The sequence below is a fragment of the Salmo trutta genome, chromosome 13, assembly GCF_901001165.1.
Source record: "Salmo trutta chromosome 13, fSalTru1.1, whole genome shotgun sequence".
In the NCBI taxonomy this organism is placed as follows: domain Eukaryota; kingdom Metazoa; phylum Chordata; class Actinopteri; order Salmoniformes; family Salmonidae; genus Salmo; species Salmo trutta.
This window is the reverse complement of record NC_042969.1, coordinates 85,343,702-85,369,303: the sequence shown is the minus strand read 5'-3', so window position 1 is coordinate 85,369,303 and position 25,602 is coordinate 85,343,702. Positions and strand designations below refer to the sequence as shown.

At 43.3% G+C, this 25,602-nt stretch overlaps 1 protein-coding gene across 1 annotated transcript in view; it reads left to right on the top strand.

Annotated features, from left to right (window-relative positions):
* LOC115206864 (muscleblind-like protein 1) overlaps positions 1-24,584 on the top strand; it is a 30,846-nt gene extending 6,262 nt beyond the window's left edge. Inside the window, exons 3-9 of the mRNA XM_029774041.1 lie at positions 2,785-3,000; positions 7,308-7,547; positions 14,888-15,002; positions 19,363-19,398; positions 20,613-20,657; positions 21,194-21,285; positions 23,013-24,584. Coding sequence (XP_029629901.1) covers positions 2,785-3,000; positions 7,308-7,547; positions 14,888-15,002; positions 19,363-19,398; positions 20,613-20,657; positions 21,194-21,285; positions 23,013-23,069 — 801 coding nt within the window. The 3' untranslated portion in view covers positions 23,070-24,584. The remainder of the gene's footprint in view (positions 1-2,784; positions 3,001-7,307; positions 7,548-14,887; positions 15,003-19,362; positions 19,399-20,612; positions 20,658-21,193; positions 21,286-23,012) is intronic.
* The last annotated feature ends 1,018 nt before the right edge of the window (positions 24,585-25,602 follow it).

The window sequence follows — 25,602 nt, the reverse complement described above, 5'->3', positions numbered from 1 at the left end:
ACATGTTTATGACATAACGACATTGCTGTGTGCTATAGTATTCCATGACATCATCTTGTAGAAGTGAATGGTGTCTTCCGTATTAGAAGAAGAGGTCTCCGAAGGCCCTGAGCAACGGCAGGTGATGAACAAAAAGAAGCATATCTGCAGTTAGAGCCCGTTAGGCAGGGTGCCAGTCTGATTCTTGTCTCTTTAATGTAGCCTGGGTGCCAGTCTGTTTCTGGTGTCTTTAATATAGCCTGGGTGCCAGTCTGATTCTGGTGTCTTTAATATAGCCTGGGTGCCAGTCTGTTCCTGGTGTCTTTAATATAGCCTGGGTGCCAGTCTGATTCTGGTGTCTTTAATATAGCCTGGGTGCCAGTCTGATTCTGGTGTCTTTAATATAGCCTGGGTGCCAGTCTGTTTCTGGTCTCTTTAATATAGCTTGGGTGCCAGTCTGATTCTTGTCTCTTTAATATAGCCTGGGTGCCAGTCTCATTCTTGTCTCTTTAATATAGCCTGGGTGCCAGTCTGTTTCTGGTCTCTTTAATATAGCTTGGGTGCCAGTCTGATTCTTGTCTCTTTAATATAGCCTGGGTGCCAGTCTGTTTCTGGTGTCTTTAATATTGCCTGGGTGGCAGTCTGTTTCTGGTCTCTTTTGGCTTGACAATGACAGTAGGCAATATCACAAACAGATCTGGGACCAGGTTAGTGAGATCAGATCTGGTACCAGGTTAGTGAGATCAGATCTGGGACCAGGCTAGTGAGATCAGATCTAAGACCAGGTTAGTGAGATCAGATCTGGGACCAGGCTATTGAGATCAGATCTGGGACCAGGCTAGTGAGATCAGATCTGGTACCAGGCTAGTGAGATCAGATTTGGTACCAGGCTAGTGAGATCAGATCTGGGACCAGGCTAGTGAGATCAGATCTGGTACCAGGCTAGTGAGATCAGTTCTGGGACCAGGCTAGTGAGATCAGATCTGGGACCAGGTTAGTGAGATCAGATCTGGGACCAGGCTAGTGAGATCAGATCTGGGACCAGGCTAGTGAGATCAGTTCTGGGACCAGGTTAGTGAGATCTGATCAGGGACCAGGCTAGTGAGATCAGATCTGGTACCAGGCTAGTGAGATCAGATCTGGGACCAGGCTAGTGAGATCAGATCCGGGACCAGGTTAGTGAGATCAGATCTGGGACCAGGCTAGTGAGATCAGATCTGGGACCAGGCTAGTGAGATCAGATCTGGTACCAGGCTAGTGAGATCAGATCTGGGACCAGGTTAGTGAGATCAGATCTGATACCAGGCTAGTGAGATCAGATCTGGGACCAGGTTCGTGAGATCAGATCTGATACCAGGCTAGTGAGATTAGTGGGATGTGGGATGTTTCAGTGGGATGTTTCCTCCTGGTCGAGACGTTTTCTAATCTAATCAAATCAAATCAAACTTTATTTGTCACATGCTCCAAATACAACAAGTGTAGACCTTAGCGTGAAATACTTACTTTACAAGCCTTTAATCAACAGTGCAGATCAAAAATAGTAAATCAAATATTTACCAAATAAACTAAAGTAAAAAAAATTGAAAAGTACCACAATAAAATAACAATAATGAGGCTATATACAGGGGGTACCAGTACCGAGTCAGTTTGCGGGGGTACAGGTTAGTCGAGGTAATTTGTACTTGTAGGTAGGGGTGAAGTGACTATGCATAGATAATAAACAGGGAGTAGCAGCAGTGTCCAAATAAATTGAGGGGAGGGGTGTGTCAATGTAAATAGTCCGGAGTCTGACAATTTTATGGGCTTTCCTCTGACACCGCCTCATTATATAGGTCCAGGATGGCAGGAAGCTTGGCTCCAGTGATATACTGGGCCGTATACACCACCCTCTGTAGCACCTTACGGTCAGATGCAGAGCAGTTGCCATACCAGGCGGTGATGCAACCGGTCAGGATGCTCTCGATGGTGCAGCTGTAGAACTTTTTGAGGATCTGGGACCCAAGCCCTCTCCTGAGGGGGAAAAGGTTTTGTCGTGCCCTCTTCACAACTGTCTTGGTGTGTTTGAGAACCTGCTACGTCAGCCAGTACAGACTCAGCGTGTCACGCGCAGTGAATGCAGCTGTCTGCTTGAACTGGTGCCAGTATCTCTCTACAACCCTAACCATGCTCCAAGACACACTCATATGCACACACGCACGCACGCACGCACGCACGCACGCACGCACGCACGCACGCACGCACACACACACACACACACACACACACACACACACACACACACACACACACACAAACACACACAATAAATATCACCACACAGATGGAGATGAGACTCGTCCCACTATGTGTGAGTGAATAGCATACTGTAGGAAACAGGAGCAGGCATCAAGAGAACACTGTCCCTTTCTCTCCTTCTGTCTCCATTTCTCTGTTGTTCTGTCTCTCTCTCTCTCTCTCTCTCTCTCTCTTGCTCTCTCTCTCTCCCTTTCTCTAACTCTTGTTCTGTCTCTCTCTGTATTTCACTTCTCTTCAGTCCTCACCTAGGTCACACTTCATTTGGATAGTCTGGATAGTCCTTTTGGGTTACAATTAAGGTTGTGGTAAATTTAGAATAAGGGTTAGGTTTATAATAAAGCTTAGGGTTAGGTTTAGATCAAGGGTAAGGGTTAAGGTTAGGGTTAGTAGATAGTTAGTTGAAATGTTACAGCATCTACAGATGGACTATCCAAATAAAGTGTTACCTATCTTTGTTTTCTAAGACTGGCTGAATATCTCAGCATTGTGCTTCTCTTTGTCTCCGTACAGCCGGTCCCCATGTTCTCTGTGACGCCCAGCTTTGCCTCCAATGTCAGTCCTGCTGCGGTGGCCGCTGCGTTTAACCCCTACTTGGGCCCGGTCTCGCCCAGCCTGATGCCTTCTGAGATCATGTCCAGCGCCCCGGTCCTGGTGACCAGTAACCCCAACGTCTCCATGCCCTCTGCTGCTGCCGCACAGAGACTCATGAGGACAGACAGACTGGAGGTGAGTTGTACAAACAAATACATAGGAACTCATGAGGACAGACAGACTGGAGGTGAGCTGTATAAACAAATACACAGAGACTCATGAGGACAGACAGACTGGAGGTGAGTTGTAAAAAACAAATACACAGAGACTCATGAGGACAGACAGACTGGAGGTGAGCTGTATAAACAAATACACAGGAACTCTGACTCAACCTGATGCTGTTCTCTGCACCTTACCACTTGTTTTATCAAAACACAACTCTTGATTAATCAAAAAACAATTTGCATGTTTTCCCAAGTCTACAGTCTCTGTTACACAGTGAAAGGACGGCAACTAGCAGTCAATGAGGGACTGAACATCTTTAACTGCTTTCACCAAAGTAGATTTTCTGTTGCGGCTTGAGTCTCTTACCTTGTTAAGGAGCTGAGTCGAAAAGTGTTGCTTAAAAAGTTGTTGCTTAGTTAATTAATTAATTAACTAATACAGTTCAATTATGCACATCTAATACACAGCAGTCTGTTACCGTAACTAACCCCCTGTTACCATTATGCAGTAATGATATATCAGTCTGTTACGTAACTAACCCCCTGTTATCATTATGCAGTAATGATATATCAGTCTGTTACCGTAACTAAACCCTGTTATCATTATGCAGTAATGATATATCAGTCTGTTACCGTAACTAACCCCCTGTTATCATTATGCAGTAATGATATATCAGTCTGTTACCGTAACTAAACCCTGTTATCATTATGCAGTAATGATATATCAGTCTGTTACCGTAACTACAACGTTACCATATTTTGCTCATTAGAAAGACAGAGGGATGCAAATTAGCATCCCTGCCATTATCACACACACACACACACATACGCACACATACACACACACACACACACACACACACACACACACACACACACACACACACACACACACACACACACACACACACACACACACACACACACACACTAACTCACACACACACACACACACACACACACACATATACACACACACACACACACACAGGAGACATGAGACGTGTTGTGGTGCGATGGATCTTATATCATAACATATGTTATTCTCCAAATCAGAGTCATCACTCACAGGACTTCCTGATGCTCAGCTGTGCTTCTCAGGACCCACTGCATCACAATAGTTATTCATTGGACAGTAAGTCAATGTAATGCATTATGCAGCGGTGCCTAGGATACACTAGTAACAAAATAATAGGAAAATCATCGGGGGAGAGGAGGGAGGGAGGGAGGGAGGGAGGGAGGGAGGGAGGGAGGGAGGGGAGGAGGAGGAGGGAGTGGAGAGGGAGGGAGGGAGGGAGGGAGGAGGGAGGGAGGGAGGGAGGGAGGGAGGAGAGGAGGAGGGAGTGGAGAGGGAGGGAGGGAGGGAGGGAGGAGAGGAGGAGGGAGTGGAGAGGGAGGGAGGGAGGGAGGGAGGAGAGGAGGAGGGAGTGGAGAGGGAGGGGAGGGGGGAGAGAAGTGGAGGAACGTTGGGAGGTTAATGTTGGGAGGGAGTCTCAGGGCGAGTGGACAGCTCTGTGAACGAGGGAAAGGGTCGATAACAGGAAAGAAAGATTTAGGGAGAGATGAGAAATCAGTGACCAGCAGACTTGTTAAAGTCATCAGGGAAGGAGAGGAGAGGAGTAGGCAGGGGGGAGGTGGCAAGGGGGAGGAAGGGTGTGGAGGAGCGATATGGATTTCACTGATGAGGGATGATTTCACTGATGAGGAGTGATTTCACTGATGAGGGATGATTTCACTGATGAGGGATGATTTCACTGATGAGGGATGATTTCACTGATGGGGTGATTTCACTGATGAGGGATGATTTCACTGATGAGGGATGATTTCACTGATGAGGGATGATTTCACTGATGAGGAGTGATTTCACTGATGGGGTGATTTCACTGATGAAGGATGATTTCACTGATGAGGGATGATTTCACTGATGGGGTGATTTCACTGATGAGGGATGATTTCACTGATGAGGGATGATTTCACTGATGAGGGATGATTTCACTGATGAGGGGTGATTTCACTGATGAGGGGTGATTTCACTGATGAGGGATGATTTCACTGATGAGGGATGATTTCACTGTTGAGGGATGATTTCACTGATGAGGAGTGATTTCATGGAAATAATGGTGTGAATCTGTCCAATACCTGATTAGTTCGTTTCCATGAGGAAATGTGCTTTTTCCTCATTAACGCCTACTGGTGTTACATTATGGAACTAAACCACTAGCTTCGTTGGCCAAGAAGTGGGTTTGCTATAAATACCCTTCAGAAAAAGGCCAGACATATTTTAGTGTCTGTCATAGTGTGTCATTAAAAATGAACAGCTGTAGGATTCTGTTTTCATGCTTGACATACAACTGTATTACTTGCATGATGATGACACAGCTGGCCTGTAGGGATGGTAACCATTGGATAGAAATAGGATTATCAGCCTCTTCTTCTTGTTGGCCAACCAGGAGCTTTCCTAGGGTTTAATTTCCCTCAGAGGTATAGTACAGCTGTTAGATCAGGGCTAATAACTCTTATTGAGAGAGTGAGACAGATCAGGGCACACAGCTCATCTGTCTTCTCCTCCCACTCACCCTGTCATCTTTCCCTCCACCCTGTCTCTCCTCTCCCTCCACTTTCTCTCCTCTCCTTCCTCCCTGTCTGTCCTCTCCCTCCACCCTGTCTCTCCTCTCCCTCCACTTTCTCTCCTCTCCCCCCACACTGTCTCTCCTCTCCTTCCTCCCTGTCTCTCCTCTCCCTCCACCCTGTCTCTCCTCTCCCCCACACTTTCTCTCCTCTCCTTCCTCCCTGTCTGTCCTCTCCCTCAACCCTGTCTCTCCTGTCCCTCCACACTCTCTCCTCTCCCCCCACACTGTCTCTCCTCTCCTTCCACCCTGTCTGTCCTCTCTCTCCACCCTGTCTGTCCTCTCCCTCCACCCTGTCTGTCCTCTCCCTCCACCCTGTCTGTCCTCTCCCTCCACCCTGTCTGTCCTCTCCCTCCACCCTGTCTCTCCTCTCCCTCCACCCTGTCTCTCCTCTCCTTCCTCCCTGTCTGCCATCTCCCTCCACCCTGTCTGTCCTCTCCCTCCACCCTGTCTCTCCTCTCCCTCCACCCTGTCGCTCCTCTCCCTCCACCCTGTCTGTCCTCTCCCTCCACCCTGTCTGTCCTCTCCCTCCACCCTGTCTCTCCTCTCCCTCCACCCTGTCTCTCCTCTCCCTCCACCCTCTCAAGAGACTATAATTTCAATCCCCTTGATCTTCGTTCTCTCTCTCTCTCTCTCTCTCTCTCTCTCTCTCTCTCTCTCTCTCTCTCTCTCTCTCTGTCTCTCTGTCTCTCTCTCTGTCTCTCTCTCTGTCTCTCTCTCTGTCTCTCTCTCTTGCTCCCTCCCTCCCCTACTTTTCTGAAAATCTGCCTGACAACAAGGCAGCCTCTTTTTTAAAAAGAGCCTTGCTGTTTTCGACGAGGCATGGCCAGTGAAGACATGAGGCAGAGACGGTTAACTCTGTCTAGACACAGGTCTGAGAAGCTAGTGTCTTCATACACACACAATGCACACGCACACAAAACACACAAACCAGTACAGTAGAAAGAGAGGAGAGGAGAAAAGGAAGCAGCTGCAGACTATTGAGATGCGCCCCAGGTCTTGTCTGGACGTGAGCTCGACACATTGTCAACCTGGCCATGCATGTACTGCCCCCTGCTGGAAAACTCAGGAATATATGAATCTTGTTTTCACGTCATCGATTTGAAAACAAAATATTTATACTTGAATGATTAAATGAGAGAAGGCATTACGAGATTGATGAGTGTTTATGCTGCTGATTATTCATTCTGAACTGTAATTAGCAGGTATGTGTTCCTTTTGATATATTCATTAAGCATTTATATTCATTTCTTCCCATTGCTTATTATTCCCATTATAAGACCTCAGATATTATTCCCTACATAAGACCTCAGATATTAAACCCTTCCTTGTTATGTTGTTGTTAGGCTGTGTATGTTGCTTTTTTCTTTTTTTGTCTTGCCTAAAAAATGTCCACCTTTCCTCCGTGACTTGTTGTGTTGCCATGTATCATGATGACGCGTGGTTTGGTACCACCCTGATCTGTGAAGTAACGTTTTGATCAGCAGCCATTTATTATGCTTTTCTCTCTCTTTTCTCTCTCTTTTCTCTTGAATTCTGTCTGTCTGTCTGTCTGTCTGTCTGTCTGTCTGTCTGTCTGTCTGTCTGTCTGTCTGTCTGTCTGTCTGTCTGCCTGCCTGCCTGTCCGTCCCTCCCTCCTTCCTTTCCCCAGGTGTGTCGGGAGTACCAGAGAGGTAACTGTACACGGGGGGAGAATGACTGTCGCTTCTCCCACCCCTCAGACAGCACCATGATAGACACCAACGACAACACCGTGACCGTGTGTATGGACTACATAAAGGGTCGCTGCTCCAGGGAGAAGTGTAAATACTTCCACCCTCCAGCCCACCTGCAGGCCAAGATAAAGGCTGGCCAACACCAGGTCAACCAGGCTGCCGCTGCAGCAGCCATGGTAGGTATCCCTCTGTAACAACCCCCCCCCCCCTCTCTCCCTAGTCATCTCCCCCAGACAGCCCCTTCAGCACACATTCCAAGCTCTGCTCTCTCAACCCTCTCCCGTCTTCTCTCATCCCTTCCCCTCACACCATCTAGACCACCCAGCAGATGTAGACAGTAAAGGTAATAGCACTAATTATGCAGCTAACTAGTTAGCTTAATTGTATCATGCTAAATGTGTGACTTACTGCCCCCCCCCCTTCCGACCCTGATCCCTTTCCAGCAGCTCTTTCAACTGTTAACACCTGTTATAACGTGTGTTGTAACTGGACATATTGGTATATAACATGTGTTATAACTGGATATATTGTTATATAACATGTGTTATAACTGGATATCTTATATAATGTGTTATAACTGGATATCTTATATAATGTGTTATAACTGGATATCTTGCTTTATAACATGTGTTATAACTGGATATCTTGTATAACGTGTTATAACTGGATATCTTATATAATGTGTTATAACTGGATATCTTGCTTTATAACATGTGTTATAACTGGATATCTTGCTTTATAACATGTGTTATAACTGGATATCTTGTTATATAACATGTGTTATAACTGGATATCTTATATATTGTGTTATAACTGGATATATTGTTATATAACGTGTTATAACTGGATATCTTATATAATGTGTTATAACTGGATATCTTGTTATATAACATGTTCTAACAGGATATATTGTTATATAAAGTGTTATAACTGGATATATCGTTATATAACGTGTTATAACTGTGTTTATTGTTATATAACATGTTCTAACAGGATATATTGTTATATAAAGTGTTATAACTGGATATATTGTTATATAACGTGTTATAACTGTGCTTATTTTTATATAACATGATATAACTGTGTTTATTGTTATGTTTATTAGAGCTAATGTAATTGTGTAGCAATACTTCATCTTATTATATTTTGGACATGCTGAGTGTCAACTAAGCAGCGTTGGTACGTCTCCCTATAGAAACATCATGTCATCACTAAAATAGCAAGTAGTCCTGGATGTATTAGCATTGAACATACTATATGATTCACTTTAAAGAATTCTGTAATTTCCTGAAACCAGGAAGAGTCTAATGATAAATGCAGTAACAGTGTTTAGCTTAATCCAGTGACAGTGAATAGCAAGAAAAACAACATTCCTGTGTAATAAATTATGTCAAAGCCGTAGTGTTTACAGTAACAATCCTACAGCTGTTAATGATGTCAAGGCCGTAGTGTTTACAGTAACAATCCTACAGCTGTTAATGATGTCAAGGCCGTAGTGTTTACAGTAACAACCCAACAGCTGTTAATGATGTCAAGGCCGTAGTGTTTACAGTAACAATCCTACAGCTGTTAATGATGTCAAGGCCGTAGAGTTTACAGTAACAATCCTACAGCTGTTAATGATGTCAAGGCCGTAGAGTTTACAGTAACAACCATACAGCTGTTAATGATGTCAAGGCCGTAGTGTTTACAGTAACAACCATACAGCTGTTAATGATGTCACGGCCCTAGTGTTTACAGTAACAACTCTACAGCTGTTAATGATGTCACGGCCGTAGTGTTTACAGTAACAACCCTACAGCTGTTAATAATGTCACGGCCCTAGTGTTTACAGTAACAACCCTACAGCTGTTAATGATGTCAAGGCCCTAGTGTTTACAGTAAAAACCCTACAGCTGTTAATGATGTCAAGGCCGAAGTGTTTACAGTAACAACCCTACATCTGTTAATGATGTCAAGTCCACAGTGTTTACAGTAACAACCTTACAGCCGTTAATTTACAGCAACAACCCTACAGCCATTAATGATGTAAAGGCCATAGTGTTTACAGTATCAACTCTACAGCCATTAATGATGTCAAGGCCATAGTGTTTACAGTAAAAACTCTACAGTTGTTAATGATGTCAAGGCCATAGTATTTACAGTAACAACCCTACAGCTATTAGTAATGCCAAGGCCATCGTGTTTCAGTAACAACCCTACAGCCATTAGTGATGTCAAGGCCGTAGTGTTTACAGTAACAACCTTACAGCCATTAATGTGCATCCTCTAGCTATGTTATTTGTTGTATATTGCATTCCAATGATTTGTTGTTTTGTTTGTTTTTTTTTTTTTTTTTTTTTTCTCACCAACCCAAACTGCACTGCTGCCTCCATGATGCACCTCTGCTTGCTGGTTTATGTTAATGCGCTTGATCCTCATTGGCCCATTGCCACCTTGTGCTCGCTGCCTGCTAATTAAGGCTCAGTCGGCTGTCAAATCACTGAAGCGACCCCTCGACGCAACCTTTGACCTGGTACTATGACCTTTCACCTTTTAGCTTGGCATGCAGCTCTGTTATACTAGTTTCAACTAAATACATTTTAGTAAGTTACTGTTTACTAACCATGTCATTGCTGGGGTGATAAATTGATTTTGGCATTACTGTTTACTAAACATGTTATTGATAGGGTGATGAATTGATTATGGCAATAATATTTTCTAAACATTTAATTGACTGGGTGATGAATTGATTGTGGTATAGTGGTACCCCGTTAATTAACCTAAATATCCCTTTACATTACCATTCTATCTCTATGTCAACGAGGGAATGAGGCGGGATTTGCGAAACACTTGCAGTGCCTAAGAAGCTTTATTAGAATGTTGTCTACAGTCAGTTCATCCCTTCTAATCTATTCATCATTAATAACATGGTTTGAACGTTAATCTGGATTTAATTTACTTAACGCAGCAGCTAAAACCATGATTAGTGTCTATTCAGGAGTATTCAACTATAAATATATTGCATGGTTATGATATATTTTCTTGTTATTACCAGTTTTTGCATGTCTAATACAGGTGGACGGGTGGGCTTCAAGAGGGACTTCAGAATGAACAAGGCTTCTACTGTTAATCATGAAGCTAGAAGTGCAGCTTTTCTCTGTTGACATCCTCTCTGTTAACATCCTCCCTGTTGACATCCTCTCTGTTGACATCCTCTATGTTAACATCCTCTCTGTTGACATCCTCTCTGTTGACATCCTCTCTGTTAACATCTTCTCTGTTGACATCTTCTCTGTTGACATCCTCCCTGTTGACATCCTCTCTGTTGACATCCTCTCTGTTAACATCCTCTCTGTTAACATCCTCTCTGTTAACATCCTCTCTGTTGACATCCTCTCTGTTAACATCCTCTCTGTTAACATCCTCTCTGTTAACATCCTCTATGTTAACATCCTCTCTGTTGACATCATCTCTGTTGACATCTTCTCTGTTGACATCTTCTCTGTTGACATCTTCTCTGTTGACATCCTCTCTGTTGACATCCTCTCTGTTAACATCTTCTCTGTTGACATCCTCTCTGTTAACATCCTCTATGTTAACATCCTCTCTGTTGACATCCTCTCTGTTGACATCCTCTCTGTTGACATCCTCTATGTTAACATCCTCTCTGTTAACATCCTCTATGTTAACATCCTCTCTGTTAACATCCTCTCTGTTAACATCCTCTCTGTTGACTCCTGATTACTAGTACAGTCATTTTTATCTTTATTTTACAGAGCTCCTGATACATAATCAACGATGTGTTAAAAAAGCTGATTTACTTTTGCAGTACTCATATTTTACATATTTCTGTGTATATTGTCTGTATGTTGGTAACTACTTTTCTCTATTGTGACCATCTCTAGTTGTCACAATTCATAGACAAGCACCACTGTCTTGAAGGACTAGCGTAACATAGACCACTGTCTTGCTATATGACTAGCGTAACATAGACCACTGTCTTAATATAGGACTAGTGTAACATAGACCACTGTCTGATTATAGAAGGACTAGTGTAACATAGACCACTGTCTGATTATAGAAGGACTAGTGTAACATAGACCACTGTCTTGATATACGACTAGTGTAACATAGACCACTGTCTTAATATAGGACTAGTGTAATATAGACCACTGTCTTGATATAGGACTAGTGTAACATAGACCACTGTCTGATTATAGAAGGACTAGTGTAACATAGACCACTGTCTGATTATAGAAGGACTAGTGTAACATAGACCACTGTCTTGATATACGACTAGTGTAACATAGACCACTGTCTTGATATACGACTAGTGTAACATAGACCACTGACTTGATATAGGACTAGTGTAACGTAGACCACTGACTGATTATAGAAGGACTAGTGCAACATAGACCACTGTCTTGATATAGGACTTGTGTAACATAGACCACTGTTGGGGCCTAGGGTAACATAGACTGCTGTCTTGTTATAGAAGAACTAGTGTAATATAGACCACTGTCTTGTTATAGATGGACTAGTGTAACATAGACCACTGTCTGATTATAGAAGGACTAGTGTAACATAGACTACTGTCTTGTTATAGATGGACCAGTGTGACATAGTACTGATTACTTTAGAAATACTTTTTTTAATCATGATTTTTCCTAGGTAGAGAAGCCTTTCTTCTAATGAAAATCTTTATTTTCTCTGTCTTTTAACACTACTACAACCACCACCACCACTACCCCTACAACCCCCACCACCACTACAACCCCCACCACCACTACCCCTACAACCCCCACCACCACTACAACCCCCATCACCACTACCACTACAACCCCCACCACCACAACAACCACCACCACCACCACAACCACCACCACCACCACAACCACCACCCCCACCACTACAACCACCACCACCACCACCACTACCACCACCACCACTACAACCACCACCCCCACCACTACAACCACCACCACCAACACCACCACTACAACCACCACCACCACCACTACATCCACCACCACTACATCCACCACCACTACATCCACCACCACCACCACAACCACCACTACAACCACCACCACCACTACAACCACCACCACCACCATCGCCACCACCACCACTACAACCACCACCACCACTACAACCACCACCACCAACACTACAACCACCACCACCACTACAACCACCACCACCACCACTACAACCACCACCACCCCCACCACTACCACCACCAATGCAACCACCATCACCATCACCACCCCCACCACCACCACCACCACTACCACCACCACTACTACCACCATAACCACTACCATCACCACCACCATCACCACTACAACCACCATCACCACCACCCCCACCACTACTACCACCACCACTACTACAATCACTACCACTACCACCACCACCACTACCACCACCACCAACACCACTACAACCACTACTACTACCACCACCACCACTACAACCACCACCACCCCCCACCACTACAACCACCACCACCACCACTACAATAACCACCACCACCATCATCACCACCACCACTACAATCACCATCCACCCCACCACTTCTACAACCACCACCACCACTACCACCACCACCACCACCACCACCACTACTACAATCACCATGACAACCACCACCACCACCATCATCACCACCACCACCACCACAATATCCACCACCCCACCACTTCTACAACCACCACCCCCACCACTACTACCACCACCACTACTACAATCACTACCACTACCACCACCACCACTACCACCACCACCAACACCACTACAACCACTACTACTACCACCACCACCACTACAACCACCACCACCCCCACCACTACAACCACCACCACCACCACTACAATAACCACCACCACCATCATCACCACCACCACTACAATCACCATCCACCCCACCACTTCTACAACCACCACCACCACTACCACCACCACCACCACCACCACCACTACTACAATCACCATGACAACCATCACCACCACCACCACCACCATCATCACCACCACCACCACCACAATATCCACCACCCCACCACTTCTACAACCACCACCACCACCACTACAATCACCACCACCACCACCCCACCACCACTACAACCACCATGACAACCACCAATACCACCACCACCATCATCACAACCACCACTACAATCACCACCACCCCACCACTTCTACAACCACCACCACCACCACTACTACAATCACCACGACCACCACCACTTCCACCACTACAACCACCACCACCACTACAACCACCACTACAACCACTACCACCCCCACCACCACCACCACACTACAATCACCACCACTACCATCATCACCACCACCACTACAATCACCAACACCCCACCACGTCTACAACCACCACCACCACTACCACCATCATCACCACCACCACTACAATCACCATCCACCCCACCACTTCTACAACCACCACCAACACTACCACCACCACCACCACCACCACTACTACAATCACCATGACAACCACCACCACCACCATCATCACCATCACCACTACAATCACCATCACCACCACCACTTCCACCACTACAACCACCACCACCACCACCACAACCATCACCACTCCCACCACCACCACTACAATCACCACCACCACCATCATCACCACCACCACTACCACTACTACAATCACCATGACAACCACCAATACCACCACCACCATCATCACAACCACCACTACAATCACCACCACCCCACCACTTTACAACCACCACCACCACCACTACTACAATCACCACGACCACCACCACTTCCACCACTACAACCACCCCCACCACTACAACCACCACTACAACCACCACCACCCCCACCACCACCACCACTACAATCACCACCATCATCACCACCACTACCACCACCACTACAATCACCACCATCATCACCACCACCACCACTACCACCGCTTCCACCACCACCACCACCACCACCACCCCCACCACTACAACAACCACCACCACCACTACAACCACCACCACCCCCACCACTACTACAACCACCACCACCACCACCACCATCACCACCACATCCACCACCCCCACCACCACTACCATCACCACCACCACCACCACCACCACTACAATCACCACCACCCCCACCACTACTACAACCACCACCACTACTACAATCACCACCACCACTACAACCACCACCACCATCACCACCATTGCTTCCATCACCACCACCACCACCACCACCTCTACAACCACCACCATTACCACCACCACTACCATCACCACTACAACCACCACCACCTCCACTACCACAACCACCTCTACCATCACCACCACCACCACTACCACAACCACCTCTACCATCACCACCACTACCACTACCATTACCACCACCACCACCACCACTACCACTACCATCACCACCACTACCATAAACACCACTACCATCACCACCACTACCACTACCATTACCACCACCACCACCACCTCTATCAGGGTCTCCCACCTGTTTTACCTCCATTACCAAAGAGACCCACACTTGAAAAATCCAACGGTGCCACTGCCATGTTCAACGCCGCTGGCATGTTCCAGTACCAACAGGCCCTGGCCAACATGCCGTTTCAGCAGCAGTTCATCCCGTCAGGTAGGTTTTAACCTTTTACCTTTCACCTCTCAACTCATCACAACCCCTGAAGTCAAATCTGCTTACCTCCATTCACAAACCTCAAACCTTACCAGTTAAACCTCTGGCTTCAGGCTCTTTACCCATAAAACCTCTGGCTTCAGGCTCCTTACCCATAAAACCTCTGGCTTCATGCTCCTGGCCCATAAAACCTCTGGTTTCAGGCTCCTTACACATAAAACCTCTGGCTTCATGCTCCTTGCTCATAAAACCTCTGGTTTTAGGCTCCTTACCCATAAAACCTCTGGCTTCATGCTCCTTGCTCATAAAACCTCTGGCTTCAGGCTCCTTACCCATACAACCTCTGGCTTCAGGCTCCTTACCCATATAACCTCTGGCTTTGGGCTCCTTACCCATAAAACCTCTGGCTTCGGTTTCCTTACCCATACAACCTCTGGCTTCGGGCTCCTTACACATAAAAACCTTTGGCTTCGGTCTTGCACAGCATACATACTTCTGATTGGACATTCATTCATTTTGCGGTATCCCTCTTATTGCAATGACAATTTGAAACACTAACACAAACTCACACACACATACAACAGTCTGAGAACACTGTCACCATCCTGATCCACCACATACACCAGAACACTGTCACCACCCTGGTCCGACCACATACACCACAACACTGTCACCACCCTGGTCCGACCACATACACCAGAACACTGTCACCACCCTGGTCCGACCACATACACCAGTGAGTGTTACTGTTGCTCAGATCCTGTAGTCTATACCTCCTTTCCCATTATTGAACTGTTCGACAGAGATGGATTGGCTGGCTTTCAGACAGTTCAGGCAAATGCCAGATGGGGTGGTCTATTTTAACCTAGTGTGTCTGTATACATCAGAGGTTTGGAACATAATTATCTTTATTTTCGCTAACAATGGGATCCTCAAGTAAAAAAAAAAGTGGCCTTGCGTTTTAGAAAGAACCAAGCTGATTTCTGTTGTCAAGCCACAGTAGTCCAAGTCCACACTGAGAGAACTGGAGGTAGCTCATCCATAACCACAGTAGTCCAAGTTCAAACTGAGAGAACCGGAGGCAGCTTGTCCATAACCACAGTAGTCCAAATCCACACTGAGAACCGGAGGCAGCTTGTCCATAACCACAGTAGTCCAAGTCCACACTGAGAGAACCGGAGGCAGCTTGTCCATAACCACAGTAGTCCAAGTCCACACTGAGAGAACTGGAGGCAGCTTGTCCATAACCACAGTAGACCAAGTCCACACTGAGAGAACTGGAGGCAGCTTGTCCATAACCACAGTAGACCAAGTCCACACTGAGAGAACTGGAGGCAGCTTGTCCATAACCACTCTGGGCCAACAACCTTTAAATAAACTAGGAGGAGTATTGCAAGATAGCCATTTTCCTATTTGCCCTGGCACATAATTGATCTTGGAAAGGTATTGGCTGATGAGACTGGTTATTCACCTTTTTCTCTTTTTTAAGAGAAATATTTTTAATCTGGAGGACTGGTGCTAAAACGACATAGCTATTGATGCACACATCAAGATACATAACGTCTCTGTGTTCTTTAGCTCTCTGTATGTTTGTGTGCATTTAGTACCAACCATGACTCTGTCTGTAATGAGTGACCCATGTTAACAGTAATAATTATCAGTAATGAATGATTAATGGCAGTAGATCCAACTTAAATCTGTCTTAATTCACTGCATTGTAGTCGATGTACAGTGCATTCGGAAAGTATTCAGACCTCTTGACTTTTTCCACATTTTGTTACATTACAACCTTATTCTAAAATGGATTAAATAAAACATTTCCCTCATCAAACTACACACAATATCCCATAATGACATCACAATACCCCATAATGACAGAGCAAAAACAGGTTGTTAGAAATGTACATACGTATTCAGACCCTTTGCTATGAGACTCGAAATTGAGCTCAGGTGCATCCTGTTTCCATTGATCATCCTTAAGATGTTTCTACAACTTGATTGGAGTCCACCTGTGGTAAATTCAATTGATTGGACATGATTTGGAAAGGCACACACTTGTCTGTATAAGGTCCCAGAGTTGACAGTGCATGTCAGAGCAAAAACCAAGCCATGAGGTCAATGGAATTGTCCGTATAGCTCCGAGATGGGCATTGTGTCGAGGCACAGATCTGGGGAAGGGTACAAAAACATTTCTGGCAGCATTGAAGTTTCCCAAGAACACAGTGGCTTCCATCATTCTTAAATGAAAGAAGTTAGGAACCACCAAGACTCTTCCTAGAGCTGGCCACCTAGGCACTGAGCAATTGGGGGAGAAGGGCCTTTAACAGAGTACAGAGAGATCCTTAATGAAAACCTGCTCCAGAGCGCTCAGGACCTCAGACTGGGGCGAAGGTTCACCTTCCAACAGGACAACGACCCTAAGCACACAGACAAGATTAACGCAGGAGTGGCTTCTCAACAAATCTCTGAATGTCCTTGAGTGGCACAGCCAAATCCTGGACTTGAACCCGATCGAACATCTCTGGAGAGACCTAACAATAGTTGTGCAGCAACACTCCCCATCCAACCTGACACAGATTGAGAGGATCTGCAGAGAGGAATTGGAAAAACTCCCCAAATACAGGTGTGCCAAGCTTGTAGCTTGGCACACCTGTATGTGTATATATATACACTGCTCAAAAAATAAAGGGAACACTAAAATAACACATCCTAGATCTGAATGAATGAAATAATCTTATTAAATACTTTTTCTTTACATAGTTGAATGTGCTGACAACAAAATCACACAAAAATAATCAGTGGAAATCCAATTTATCAACCCATGGAGGTCTGGATTTGGAGTCACACTCAAAATTAAAGTGGTAAACCACACTACAGGCTGATCCAACTTTGATGTAATGTCCTTAAAACAAGTCAAAATGAGGCAGGCCTCCACGTGCCTCCACGTGCCTGTATGACCTCCCTACAACGCCTGGGCATGCTCCTGATGAGGTAGCGGATGGTCTCCTGAGGGATCTCCTCCCAGACCTGGACTAAAGCATCCGCCAACTCCTGGACAGTCTGTGGTGCAACGTGGCGTTGGTGGATGGAGCGAGACATGATGTCCCAGATGTACTCAATTGGATTCAGGTCTGGGGAACGGGCGGGCCAGTCCATAGCATCAATGCCTTCCTCTTGCAGGAACTGCTGACACACTCCAGCCACATGAGGTCTAGCATTGTCTTGCATTAGGAGGAAGGCATTGATGCTATGGACTGGCCCGCCCGTTCCCCAGACCTGAATCCAATTGAGCACATCTGGGACATCATGTCTCGCTCCATCCACCAACGCCACGTTGCACCACAGACTGTCCAGGAGTTGGCGGATGCTTTAGTCCAGGTCTGGGAGGAGATCCCTCAGGAGACCATCCGTCACCTCATCAGGAGCATGCCCAGGTGTTGTAGGGAGGTCATACAGGCACGTGGAGGCCACACACACTTCTGAGCCTCATTTTGACTTGTTTTAAGGACATTACATCAAAGTTGGATCAGCCTGTAGTGTGGTTTTCCACTTCAATTTTGAGTGTGACTCCAAATCCAGACCTCCATGGGTTGATAAATTGGATTTCCATTGATTATTTTTGTGTGATTTTGTTGTCAGCACATTCAACTATGTAAAGAAAAAAGTATTTAATAAGATTATTTCATTCATTCAGATCTAGGATGTGTTATTTTAGTGTTCCCTTTATTTTTTTGAGCAGTGTATATTTGCAAAAATTTCTAAAAACATGTTTTTGCTCTGTCATTATGGGGTATTGTGTGTAGATTGATGAGGGGGAAAAAAACAATTTCATCCATTTCAGAATAAGGCTGTAACGTAATAACATGTGGAAAAAGTAAAGGGTTCTGAATACTTTCCAAATGCACTGTATCACCTGTGTAATTCTTTGTAGCCCATTCCTGCAGTCAAATGACCTAGTGGTCTCAACGGTGGAATGTTATGCATACTTTTCATGATTTCATAATCAATAAATTGTAATAAATTGGAAATCAAGTGTTTCTATGTTATTTTTCAGTCTTCTGTATATATAAAGTGTAATATTGGGATGCAAACTCCAAATGTAATACATTTCAACTCGATATCAGACATGGTACAGGTGTCTTCTTTTTTTAAGACCATAACCATGAGTGTGAGGTATGTAGATTTGTTTAAGACTACCAATGAACCCTGATTTAGCCCACTGCAGTAGAAGGTGAAAGTACTGTATCCTTCTGTACCCATAACAACACTGTCTCCCTCTAATGACACTGTCTTTTTGTGTTGATTTCTTCTCCCCATCTCCCTTTCCAATCCACTTCCTGTTGCAATGCATGATGGGCAGGCTCAATATTGTGCATGACACCTGCAACAACTGTTGGTAGGTGCAAGCTTTCCATCCTGATTACCTTTAAGCCTTTTCAGTCCCTCATACTCCATCTCAAGCCATCAAGGTGGCCATTTTCCACTCTTGGGGCTAAGGGGGCATCTCAATAGTCCAAAGTTACTTCATCTCCTCATCTCCATCCCTTGATAGATAGATAGATAGATAGATAGATAGATAGATAGATAGATAGATAGATAGATAGATAGATAGATAGATAGATAGATAGATAGATAGATAGATAGATAGATAGATAGATAGATAGTTTTATTGGCAGTTTACAATAAGAAAACTGAATTGCAGTGCAGTTTACATAAGATAATAAGAACAGGAACAAGATCAAAATATAAACGTATTAATACAAATATTTAAATGTGAAAACTTCTGCATCTAGTGTCCGCAATACATACCAATACATACCAATACATACTAATGCATACCAATACATACCAATACATACCAATACATACCAATACATACCAATGCATACCAATACATACCAATACATACCAATGCATACCAATGCATACCAATACATACCAATACATATCAATGCATACCAATACATACCAATACATACCAATGCATTCCAATACATACCAATACATACCAATGCATACCAATGCATACCAATACATACCAATGCATACCAATACATACCAATGCATACCAATGCATACCAATGCATACCAATACATACCAATGCATACCAATGCATACCAATGCATACCAACACATGCCAACGCATACCAATACATACCAATGTATACCAATACATACCAATGTATACCAATACATACCAATACATACCAATGTATACCAATACATACCAATACATACCAATGCATAGCAATACATACCAACGCATACCAATGCATACCACCAATACATACCAATAAATACCAATACATTCCAATACATACCAATGATTTAGTTGTTACTTGGCCAGGTGTTGCCTGATGATGGAGAAAAGATGGATAGCAATTTGAGGTGAACAATTGAGATGCGGTACAGTGTTGTAGCACTCTGTTATTAACTGCTGTCAATTAAATAGATAGCAGGGATTCCATAGTTAAACAATTGATTTTCTTGCATTATTTGTGTTTAAAGGGAAATTATTTGTAGTAGAATATTACATATAATTGACATTTAGATTCACAGCTTGGAGAGAGAAAAAAATTCAGAGCTTTTAATCTTCTATTTCCTGACAGAGTGGGACTGGACTGGACTGGGACGGACTGTGGGTTGCAGACAGGGTTAGTTATAGTATTATCATCTTATTGGAGGTGGAGGTGGCTCAGTTATGAGATGTGTATAGTTCTGGAAATATGAATTAAGTATATGAGTAAATTTGAAGCACGTTTTGAGAATGTTATGAGTAGTGAAATGTTGTTTTACTGTAGGCTAGTTGTTTCACCTGTTTCCCTGTGTGCCACCCCTGTGCGGTATGAACGCATTATGTTACGTTGCTAATATTTGTCTGTCATATGACGTGCCACATAGCTTGTTGCTGTAACAACCCACTCTGACACACTCATTGTCCTGACCCTCATTCCAAACCTCAGTTACCCTGTTAGCTAACACCTTATGTAAAGGTCAGCTTAGAATCTGTTTTAAATGGCATCAGTAATCGAGAATTAGAAATACACAAACAAATGATTTACTAACGGTTGACATCAACAAACTAGTCTTTAAGGTTTAGAAGTGGTTAGAAGAGAATTAACTTGTATAATACAACAACACATTTGCCTGCTCCAGTTCATTTGCCTGTCTGATTTTTCTCTCCCCAAAGTACCCATGATGCACGGTGCCACGCCTGCCACTGTGTCTGCAGCCACCTCCTCTGCCACAAGCGTTCCCTTTGCAACCGCAACAGCCAATCAGGTTTGCTCCTCTTCTGCTTCCTCTCTCTCGCTCCACTTCCTGTGATGGAAGTATGTCACTTCCGGGGTGGTGTTTTGAGAGTACTGTTCTATAGGCAGTATCCACCATCTTTTTGGTACTTATCTCATTGAATGGTTATGAATGACCATCAGAAGAGGAGGATGGATGCGGGGTGACTGATTAGACCTCTAACTATTCCCCTGAGGCGTTTAAAGACACTGACCAACATTCAGGAAAATGACACCATCGTTTCCTCCTCAGTGGTCAGTGTTGTTTTATTTTTAATGGATATTTGCCGTTCGTTTAAATACAATTGATCTTGTATTCAGTGGTGTAAAGTACTTAAGTAAAAATACTTTAAAGTACCACTTAAGTAGTTTTTTGGGGGTATCTGTACTTTACTATTTATATTTTTGACAACTTTTACTTTTACTTCACTGTATTCCTAAAAAAAAGAATGTACTTTTTACTCCATACATTTTCTCTGACACCCACAAGTACTCGTTACATTTAGAATGTTTAGCAGGACAGAAAATGGTCCAATTCACACACTTATCAAGAGAATATCCCTGGTCATCCCTACTGCCTCTTATCTGGCGGACTCACTAAACACAAATGCTTTGTGTTTAAATGATGTCTGAGTGTTGGAGTGTGACCCTGGGTATCCGCAAAAAAAAAAAAGGTCCCGTTTGGTTTGCTTAATATAATGAATTTTAAATTATTCATACTTGTACTTTTACTTTTGATACTTAAGTATATTTTGTCAACTACATTTACTTTTGATTCTTAATCGGGATCGGTGTCCCTTCCACGGGACGGTTGAGCTAACGTAGGCTAATGCGATTAGCATGAGGTTGTAAGTAATAAGAACATTTCCCAGGACATAGATATATCTGATATAGGCAGAAAGCTTAAATTCTTGTCAATCTAACTGCACTGTCCAATTTACAGTAGCTATTACATTGAAATAATATCATGCTATTGTTTGAGGAGAGTGCACAATTTTGAACATGAAAAGTTATTAATGAACAAATTAGGCACATTTTGGGCAGTCTTGATACAACATTTTTGAACAAAAATGCAATGGTTCATTGGATCAGTCTAAAACTTTGCACATACACTGATGCCATCTAGTGGCCATAATCTAAATTCGACCTGGGCTGGAATAATACATTATGGCCTTTCTCTTGCATTTCAAAGATAATGGTACAAAAAAAATACTAAAGAACGGTTGTTTTTTTCTTTGTATTATCTTTTACCAGATCTATTGTGTTATATTCTCCTACATTCCTTTCACATTTCCACGAAATTCAAAGTGTTTCCTTTCAAATGGTAACAAGAATATGCATATCCTTGCTTCAGGGCCTGAGCTACAGGCAGTTAGATTTGGGTATGTTATTTTTGGCAAAAATTTAAAAAATGGGGCGGATCCTTAAGAGGTTTTTAAGTGTTTTTAAAACCGAATACTTTTAGACTTTTACTGAAATAGTATTTAATACTGGGTGACTTTCACTTATTACTTGAGTCATTTTCTACTAAGATATCTTTACTTTTATTCAAGTATGAGAATTTAGTACTTTTTCCACCACTGAGTGTATTTAGAACGTCTGTAAGTGATGAAAAGTAAAATGAAAGTAGCCCGTCGAGAGTGTTGTGTTGTAAAAGCTAAATTTACCAGTACGTTTTTTTTCTTCTGTTTTCTCTCTATCTCTCATGTTCTTCCCCAGATTCCATTAATATCTACAGATCATCTTACTAGGCACAAGTATGAGACTCAGATCTAAAAATCTCAAGCAGAACAGTAAGACTCATTTTCATACAGATGTACAGTATGTCTCTGCAATCTCTTTTTGATTATGTCCTTCAAATTCTTCTGTAATTCATTATTTCTACTATTCTCTTCTGATCTATACATTTTTCTCCTGCAGATGAAACTGCAGTTTTCCGGTGTCCCACAGTCCCCACCCTTCATGCCTGTAAACATGCCTGTAGAAGAGATGATATTTCTAGAGCCAGTAACGTCCAACCACCTGTAAACTCTAGTGGCACTGGCACGCATGCTGTTCTAGGAGGGTTCAGTAGATCATAAAGGTGGTGAACATGTGCATTCCACACACAGACACACACACACAACACTGGTGGGCCTCGTAAAGAGAAGAACTATTGCCATCTACAGAACGTTATCAGCCATGCCTTTATGTCTGTGGAGGCATCATCCTTTAATAAAACACAGGACACACTGTGAAGGTCACCACGAGGAGATAGTCACGCCCACTAGTCTGTCAGCAGACCAAGATTCTCTTAGATGATGTTTTCAGTTCGGTTTCTTTCACTGATATCATTTTTCATGGTTTGCACAAAGAAAAGGTACATCTTGTATTTTAAATGGGGGGGGGGTACCTAATAGCCATATTAGACTGAATGAATTGTGACATGTTTGTAGATGACTTGGTCCTTACAAGGCAAACTTGGTTGAAATGGGTTAGTGGGCTTGGTGCCAAAATGACAGCTGAATGTTTTGTGTTTATTAAGCATTTTGTGTTTTTAATCACATTTCCAGATTTACTAGATCTGCTGCAAACTCTACATAAAATACCATAGACTTTATCTATGTACATCCCTCTGCCCCCCCCCCCCTTTAAAATATAGAGTATTATGATGTCATTAGATCCGTGTTACAGTGTTAACATGGGCGACGCCTTCAAACTCTCTAGTGTCCCCAAGGTTCCTTGGATGTTTGTCTAAAGTTTGTTGTCATTAACAGATGACCCATTCATGGTCCTCGCCTCTTGGGCACGCAGTTACCTACCTTAGGTTGTCTGATTTACCTCTGGCCTTCTGTTGGTCTTCTTCTGACTTCCCTTGAGCGAAATTCCATGGTGTGAGTCAGACAGAGAAGGGGTCTTGGTTCTGTTAGGATCCGGTCCTCTCTGTCTCTGGGTATAGTCTATAGACTCTAGTTGGTTCTGTTAGACCCGGTCCTCTCTGGGTATAGACTATAGACTCTAGTTGGTTCTGTTAGGACCCAGTCCTCTCTGTCTCTGGGTATAGTCTATAGACTCTAGTTGGTTCTGTTAGACCCGGTCCTCTCTGGGTATAGTCTATAGACTCTAGTTGGTTCTGTTAGGACCCGGTTCTCTCTGGGTATAGTCTATAGACTCTAGTTGGTTCTATTAGGACCCAGTCCTCTCTCTCTCTGGGTATAGTCTATAGACTCTAGTTGGTTCTGTTAGGACCCGGTTCTCTCTGGGTATTGACTATCTCACTAGTGATGGAAAAAGGGTAAATGCTCTAGAAAAGGAATGATAGAATGAAGAACTGTTGAAAGTTGCGTGATAAACCAAATCACTGAGAGGAGTGAGAAGTTTCAAAGAGTTGCTGAGTGGCCAGTGGTAGGAAAAGTACCCAATTGTCATACTTGAGTAAAAGTATAGATACCTTAATAGAAAGTTACTGAAGTAAAAATGAAAGTCACCCAGTAAAATACTACTTGAGTAAAAGTCTAAAAGTATTTGGTTTAAAATATACTGAAGTATAAAAAGTAAATGTAATTGCTCAAATATATTAAGTATCAAAATTTAAAGTAAAACCATAAATAATAAAAGATGTCCTTATATTAACCAAAGCAGACGGCACAATTTTTTTGTTTTCAAAATCAATGGATAGCAAGGGGCACACTCCAACACTCAGACGTTATTTACAAAATATGCATTTGTGTTTAGTCGTCCGCCAGGCCGGACGCAGTAGGGATGACCACGTGTTCTCTTGATAAGTGTGTGAATTTGACCATTTTCCTGTCCCGCTAAGCATTCAGAATGGAACGAGTACTTTCGGTTGTCACGGAAAATGTATTGAGTAAAAAGTACAATATTTTCTTTAGGAATGTAGTGGAGGAAATGTACAAGTTGTCAAAAATATAAATAGTAAAGTAAAGTACAGATACCCCAAAAAATTAAGTAGTACTTTCAAATATTTTTACTTAATTAAGTACTTTACACCACTGAGGGTGGCTTATGGTTGAGTTGCTATGTCAGTTTTAATGTGGTGTTGTTTGTATTTTATTACAATTCATTCAACAACTAAAAAAATCATATTAAGTGCATTGCATGTGGACATTGACATAAGAGAACTTGTGAAAAACACATTACGTGTAATTAAATATGAGATAGTAGGTATACTTTTGGATAGTTACAGCCAAAGGTTTTTTTTCTCTTGTGTTTTTTTAATTTTTTTTCTCTTCCTGTGTTGCTTTTCAATGACATCTGTGGTAGGGCTAGACGAGCCAAAATCACAGATACACTTCTGGATGGATGGACG